The sequence below is a fragment of the Nannobrachium achirus genome (assembly GCF_963921795.1).
Source record: "Nannobrachium achirus genome assembly, chromosome: 17".
In the NCBI taxonomy this organism is placed as follows: domain Eukaryota; kingdom Metazoa; phylum Chordata; class Actinopteri; order Myctophiformes; family Myctophidae; genus Nannobrachium; species Nannobrachium achirus.
This window is the reverse complement of record NC_137824.1, coordinates 14,381,782-14,389,744: the sequence shown is the minus strand read 5'-3', so window position 1 is coordinate 14,389,744 and position 7,963 is coordinate 14,381,782. Positions and strand designations below refer to the sequence as shown.

General features: G+C 43.7%; 1 protein-coding gene across 1 annotated transcript; it reads right to left on the bottom strand.

The window, feature by feature from the left end:
- Positions 1-1,008: 1,008 nt before the first annotated feature.
- cysltr1 (cysteinyl leukotriene receptor 1) lies at positions 1,009-7,494 on the bottom strand (the record flags this gene model as incomplete). The annotated part of the gene is made up of 4 exons (XM_080746544.1): positions 1,009-1,224; positions 2,782-3,045; positions 4,859-5,129; positions 7,208-7,494. The coding sequence occupies 4 exons, from the start codon at positions 7,492-7,494 to the stop codon at positions 1,009-1,011; spliced, it is 1,038 nt and encodes a 345-aa protein (XP_080602670.1).
- Positions 7,495-7,963: the final 469 nt, after the last annotated feature.

Genomic DNA, 7,963 nt, shown 5'->3' with positions numbered 1-7,963 from the left:
TTGTGCAAAAATAGCAGATCTACAAGCTCACGTCGTCTCGCGAGGCCACACATTGTGAGCTTGTAGATCTTTTATTATTATTTTCTGCCCAAAATAAGGCCGCTATAGGCTGGACGTTGTTAAGAGGGTAGATGAGCTCAGTCACTAATTACACATTTATTTCATGGTTCCCTGGGGAACACTGCATACTATATCTATCTATAGGCATACATTTGAATTTATGCTACAAGATTGATTCAGTAGACATTTACTCAAGTAGTCATACACATGAAACAATATGCACATTGTGGAATAATATACATATTGTATAATAACGTAATAATTCATATCTTGGGTGTGGGTCTGTGCATTCTTATTAGCGACCGTAGGTCACATTTAACTATGAGAAACGGCACATCTTGTCAGTGATGACTTAAGCCCTTTGCACACAGGACAGTTGCGTTTTTTTTCGTTTGCGGCATGAATAAAACGCATTGGATTTGGTGTGCAAGGCTGTGCGGAATCGGCGCTGCGGATCCAAAAAGGAGTCATAAAAGGAGTGATGAGTTTTGTACCGCATGCGACAAGACGCACGAATCGAACTGGGTTCGATCGAGAAAAAAACGCACGGCGGCAGCCACTCGTCGCACGGCTAATTCGGAGCCGGTGTGCATGAGGTCATAGAGAATCATTGTTTTCTTTTCAAAAAATTATATTGTCCGTTTTATCCGTGCGGTTAAACGCGCCTGTGTGCAAAGGGCTTTACACAAGTAGTCATACACATGACACAATATGCACATTGTGGAATAATATACATATTGTATAATAACGTAATAAATCTTGGGTGTGGACCTGTGCATTCTTATTAGCGACTGTAGGTCACATTTAACTATGAGAAACGGCACATCTCGTCAGTGATGACTTACTTCCTGCTCCGTCTTCTTCTAGCACTGTAAAAGTGATTGGTTGAAATGCCTCTGCATGACCACAGACGCCCCCATCCCCCACCCCCAGCCCTCGCAGTCTCTCTCAGGCCTTCAGCTTCTGTTCTTGTTCTTGTGTGACTGAGCGCTGCGTTGCGTCCGCGCTGTGCTGAGCTGCCGTGTCTCCGTGTCTGCTGGAGAGACGCATGGAGGACAGGCGGTTGCGGAAGCCCTCCCCGGAGAAGAAGTAGAGCAGCGGGTCGAAGCAGCAGTTGGCCGCGGCCAGGCACAGCGTCACCACCACCGACTTCTGCGAGGCCACCTGCAGGTTGGAGGAAGAAGTGCTTTAGACCAGGGGTCTTAGGCCTGAACACGTTATGACGCAATATTTTATGCTTTAAATATAAAAAAAATAGCAGATATACAAGCTCACAGCGCGGCACCGAGTGCCGCGCTGCGAGCTTGTAGATCTGCTATTTTTGAAAAATCGTGAAAATTAGAATTTTGACCCGATTCTATAAGTGTCTTTTGAATCCTTCTAAGATTTTTGGAAAAAAACCTATGTTTCTTTGTCAGCAATCTGGCTTAGCCATCGTCAAAGAAAAGGTCCTTTTCACTTAACTGGAGCTCAGTTAGTCTGTTCTTGAGAGACTACTATGTCAGTGGTGCTCAAACCTTTTCATGTGAAGGACCCCCAAAATGATATTTATTTGGCCACGGACCCCCATTTCAAAATATCTAGTTCCAGGGACCACCCAGAAGCAAAATTTGAGTTACAAACGTTCGCTTTGAAAATACATCAAAGATTTGCACACATTTTCACGACTTTTTCAAAAATAGCAGATCTACAAGCTCGCAGCGCGGCACTCGGTGCCGCGCTGTGAGCTTGTATATCTGCTATTTTTCCCCGGTTAAAGCATTCAATAATTCTAGGCCTAAATGGGTTAAAGGTTTTCCAGATAAAGGATCCCTTATCTGAGAGAGAGACTATTTTCAGCTAATGGGAACCTCAGAATAGGGATTTTAGGGTTAAAGTGGTTAGTGTAAAAAAAAAAAAAAAGTTCCTATTACACAGTGTTTTGGTGGCCTCCCTGTAGAGTTAGTAAGCCATTTACCATGGCTGATTTACCACTGTTTCAGGGTCATGGCACAAGGCAAACCCTCGGATGGTAAATTGCTTTTCTACCACTTCTACCATATAAATGAAAGAAAACACAGTTGTAACTTGCAAGGTTATTTAGTTACAATCAACTGCAACACAACAGTGAGCCAACTCAAGGTTGTTGACTGATTTACCACTGTTTTAAGCCAATCAGAATCCAGAATCTGAACATGTGACCACAAAAAGTGGTAGAATAGTAAGTAATCGATAGAAAAAATGTCATTTTGGGGGTGAACTATCCCTTTAAGTACAGTACTGTAAAAGGACATTTTTTTTTTTTACAACAAAGGTTCAAATTTTAGATTGTAATAAGAGAAAAGAAAAGATTGTGAGTTGAGTGTTAAAATGTTTTAATTTACTTTTTCCGAGTGGGTGGGGGCATGCGTACAAGTGGCTAATATGTCTTTTTAGACACAATAAGCCAGCGATTTCTTTATTACAGTAACACTATAGCCTCCATAAGTCACATCTGCCCATGAAAGATAATGGTGCATCTTGGGAATGGGCTTATTGTGTGTAAAAATACATATTTAGCTTTTATTTACTCGTACGCATGCCCCCCAACCACTGAAATCAAAATCATTAAAATCTCTTAAACGATAGAAAGGAGTAAATGAAAACATTTTAACACTCATCCTTTATTTTCTCTAATTACAATTAAAAATATGAACCCACACAAAGTTGTCCTTTAATGTACTTTCCGCTAGCTAGTGCTACCTTCTCGGCACAGCTGGTGCCATGTAGCCATGTAGCCATGTAGTGGATGTGCACGCTGCGCTGGATGTGGTACGGCATGAAGCTGACCAGGAAGGCCAGCGTGACGATGACGATCATGCGGATGGCCTTGGTGCCGGTGCGGCTCTGCCTGCGCGACGCGCTGCTGCGCGACAGCAGCGCGCGGATGATGCCCGCGTAGCACAGCAGGATGACCAGGAAGGGAAGGATGAAGCCCACCACCAGAGAGAAGTAGTTCAGCATCACCTACAGCACATATAAACTAACTAGTTAGGTCAGGGGTCACAGTGTTGATTTCGTCGACTAAAACTATGACGAAAAATGTTTGTTGACTGCGTTTTTTTCACTGACGAAAACTAAATAAAAACTAAGCTGTGATGACTAAAACTAAGACTAAATATATTGACAATTTCGTCAAACAAAATAAAAACTAGACTAAAACGTTAGGGAAGGAATAGTGCTGAAGAGAGTAATTTTATGTTTGCGTTTTGAGTTTGTAGATCTGCTATTTTCAGCACACAACCAAGTGTAAAATCAGTCATTACGATGCCATCAAGGCCTGGCAAAATACATTTTAGTTGACCAAAACAACTGTAGATTTAGTCGCCTAAAAACGTATGATATTTAATCGTCTAAAATTAGACTAAAACTAAAACTTTTCAGGTGACTAAATTATGACTAAAACTAAATGACACTTTGTTCAAAAGACTATGACTAAAACTAAATCAAAATTTGCTGTCAAAAACAACATTGAGGGGTCATCAACGTTTTCAGGCCAAGGACCCCTCAGCTGCAGGGGGAGATAAAGCAGGGACCCCCCACTACATATTGTATAAAATTGTATGGCAGATTTTCATTGACTTGTTTGACAGCACTGTTATTAGTCTAAAGGCCTGTCCATAGTATCTCCTAAATGTTTGGTGAGTTGAACTTTCCGACGTGCAAATTTCCGATCTAATTCGGTCTAATGCTTTTCAGAAGTCGCGAGTGACGTAATTTTGTAGTTGAACCGGACCATTTGACCGAAAAGTTCGGTTTCGGTCAAAGTATGGATAGGCCTTTAGTTGGATTCATGTTAATGTGTTTTTCTCTTTTTCAGACATTTAACCACTTAAATCGTTGATCGCTTACTTAGCACATTTTTTACCTCTACACCAAACCTATATTTGCCAAAAATAGGCGATTTGCTATTTTTGGCTAAACTTTAAAGTTCTCCTCAGAATAGGGATGCGAGGATTCAAGTTGTTCATTTAAAAGAACGATCCTATCACACATACTGTAGATTTGGCGGACCCCCTGTAGTAACTCTGAGGACCTTCTAGGGGTCCCTGTTGAAGACCCCTGAGTTGGGTTGATCCTTGACCACTTAAACCCTCTATTCTTAGTGAAACGTAACTGAGTTGCAACTGTATTTGGTATACGCTCTTATAAAATATTTTTGGCAAATGTTCTCCTTAGAATCATGACATACGCCTGATTAAGACCTATAGATGGTCGAAACATTTAATAAAAATGTTTGTTTTTAACCTTTTGCTTGATTCCTGTCTTGATACAGGAAGCACATGGCCTACTGTAAATACATGGTATTAGATGTGCACATTAGCTCCTCATTGAACCCTCAAGAATCATGACATCGTCTATGGGGATAACAGTAGAACCTACAGCTTTTCTCTTCCTCGAAGGTTAGCATGCTGAAAGAGAAACTTTGGTCTTGCATTAATAAAAGTTAAAAAAAAAACTTTCCACTGCCCACTTAGTATACCCAGTTAGTATACAGAAATGGTGACATCTCAAAATGAGTATTAGTGAGGACCAATTATATGAAAATAGGTTAGCTAAATAGCTAAAGAGATCCTTTAAATAGCTCTATATTTTAATAGTAATCATTGCTATAGTCTATAGTGTTTGTTCACTAATGAGGTCTCCCCATCTCCAGCTAGTGAAAAAAAGGATATATTTTCTATTTCCTGAAAAGCAACGGTTTTGCACATACCACTCGACAATGAGGGTATCAATCAATCAATCAATCAATCAATCAATCAATCAATCAATCAGTCACCAGCTTTCTGATCTTGGAAGGCTGATCTATAGGGGGCGGCTCGAAGCACTTGGTTTTGTTGGTGAGGGGGTCCACGTGTTGCCCCGTCATCAGGAAGGGCGAGGACGTGGCGCAGATGAACACCCAGATGCCCGCGCACACCAGGCGCGCGCGGCCCTGCGTCACCAGGTGCAGGTTCTTCACGGGGAACACGATGGCCACGAAGCGTGTGACGGACATGGCGGCCATGAAGAAGATGCTGCAGTAGAGGTTGACGTAGAGGGCGTAGGAGCTATATGTAGAGATACAGACAGAAGCATTAGCGGTGCCATAACTGGAACCAAAATGGGTTCTTCTTTATTATAACTTTCATCCCAAGATTTTGCAACCCATTTTCACCCAGTGCCAATTATCTAACGCAGAGGTCTTCAACGCTTTCAGGCCAAGGACCCCTTAGTTGAGAGAGAGATGAAGCAGGGACCCCCACTACCTTTTTATAGATTCCATATAGTTTCATCGTTTGACAGCACAATCATCAGTGTATTTTGGATTCATGTCAATTCCTGTTTTCAGATATTTAACCTCATGAACTGTCAATACTTAATAAACTTTACCTTTCACTCTGTACTTAGTCTGCTCTTTTTCGCCTCTACACCAAAGCTCTTTGCCAAAAATAGCCGATCTACAAGCTCACAGCGCCTCGCAGCGCGAGGCGTTGTGAGCTTGTAGATCTGCTATTTTTGGCTAAAGTTCTCAGAATACGGACACTAGGGTTCAAGTGGTTAATATAAAAAAGTTTCTATCACTCAAAGATTTGGAGGACCCCCTTTAGCAACTCTGAGGACCCCCTAGGGGTCCCGGACCCCCTTTTGAAGACCCCTGATCTAACGTAATCATGGGCTCTACACTCCCTCTGCCAACCTGGGGAGAGCAAGGGACTGACCTCATGCTTCTATGCAAGAGTAGTCCATGTCGCTTCTTTTCACCTGACAGGGGAGAGATTACCCGACGTAGCATGCATGTGGAAGGAACACGTTATTCCAACCAGTTCCTTTCCCCTCCATTTGGTCACTGATTAGGTCCGTTTGACATGTTAAACACTGCTGCCTGTAACCCTGCTGTATGTGTGCAATTTCCGTTTGTTTTGACTATTTGGCTATTCTCATGGCACACCCCTGAACAATGTCTGTGCCAAGTGCGAATGGTGCAGGATAGGTTGGGGAAAACGGAGCGCCTGTGGCACATACTGGACACTGGTGTAACTAGACTCCTGACCAGTGTTTGTGCCAAGTTTGATGTGGATCCAGGGCCAGGCAACGGTGCGCCTGGGCCCCGGCCCTGGTGCCCTGACACCAGGGACGTGCAGAGAATGTTGGAGAGGCAGGGGCTGACATTTCTAAAGGGGCCTTTTGGTGAAAATATCGAAAATAGCTGACCTCCAAGCTCACAACGCGTCGCAGGTCGACCTTAATTGATACCACACTGAACTAAGCATAATCAAGTGAATACTGGAGATGTGGCGTATGGCATGGATCCGATGTCTACACAGAGTGGGCAATTCTTTCAACATAAGATGCTGCATTCAGCAGCATCTTATGTTGAAAGAGTTGAAAGAAGTTCAGGAGAGTTTGGACAAGGCAATTTTCTTGAATGCTCCCTTCAGGTATGGCATGGAAAGAGGGCATTTGCATTTCTTTCACCATAGTAAAAACTGCATTAATGGTCTGGAGAGGGCACTTTTTTACAGGTGGATTAAAGGGCATGGGCTCAAGCCCCATTTGGTGTCTATGTGTGCACGTGCCTGCCTGGCACAATCACAGTAGCGTGCTCAGGGGCGTCACAAGGGGTAGGAAAGTGGGACTGAGTTACTAGGGCCCAGGGTGGTGGAGTGGCCTTAATTATTTTATACTTTACCTATTGAAAAATAGCAGATATACAAGCTTGTAGATCTGCTATTTTTGAAAAGTCGTGAAAATGTGTGCAAATCTTTGAATATATATGTATTTTTTTAAGCGAATTATTTGTAACTCAAATTTTGCTTCTGGGGGGTCCCTGGAACTCAATATTTTGAGATGGGGTTCCGTGGCCAAATACATACCATTTGGGGGGCCCTTCACATGAAAAGGTTTGAGCTCCACTGACATCGAAACATAGGTTTTTTTTTTTTTAAATCACGATTTAAAAAAAATAGCAGATCTACAAGCTCGCAGCGCGGCACCAGATCTACAAGCTCGCAGCGCGGCACTCGGTGCCGCGCTGTGAGCTTGTATATCTGCTATTTTTCAATAGTTAGAGCACAGGGGCCCCGCAGTGAATCCTTGTACCCGGGGGCCCAGAATTTGGTGCGACGACACCCCTGAGCGTGCTCACCTGATGCGACAGAGGAAGTCGCCCAGGTTCCACTGTCCCTTGTTGACGTAGTAGACGACGCGCATGGGCAGCGTGCTGACGCACAGCAGGTCGGCCACGGCCAGGTTCATCATGTAGATGTGGAAGGGCGAGTTCTGCCGATAGGTGCGGATCAGCACCGCCAGGGCAAAGCCGTTCCCGGACAGACCGAATATGGTGATGATGGAGTAGACCGTGGGGTAGACGCAGTTGCGGAAGTCGTCGATGGATTCACACGAGCTGTTCTCTGCTACGGAGCCGTTCTCCATGCCTGGAATTATACCTGTGGAACCTGAAGATGAGGAGGACAGATCAAGACAGAGCAGAGGAGCAGAGGAGAGGAGACACTTAAGTGGAGGTTCCCTGCTCCCTCCACTGATGGCCACACATAATACGAAACACTGAGGACACCCTATGGTGACCGTGACCGTGGTGGTCAAGGGATGTTACGGCCAATCTAGGCCATAGTACATTTATGCATTTTCATTATTGGTACTGGTAATTATCTGCCCAGTGCAGTTTGTTTAAAAAGCCTTAAAGGCCAACATAAATAAAATCTGTATTTATAGGTATACCTGCAGGACTCGATCCATCCCTACACCCCTTCCTACACAATCCCATCGGACCCTGCCTTCCTTTCCTACCACACAGGACAACGCTGTAAGGCACCTTCAAAGCCACCAAAGGTATAATAATAATGGATTGCATTTTTATAGCGCTTTTCTAAGCAAGTTGCAA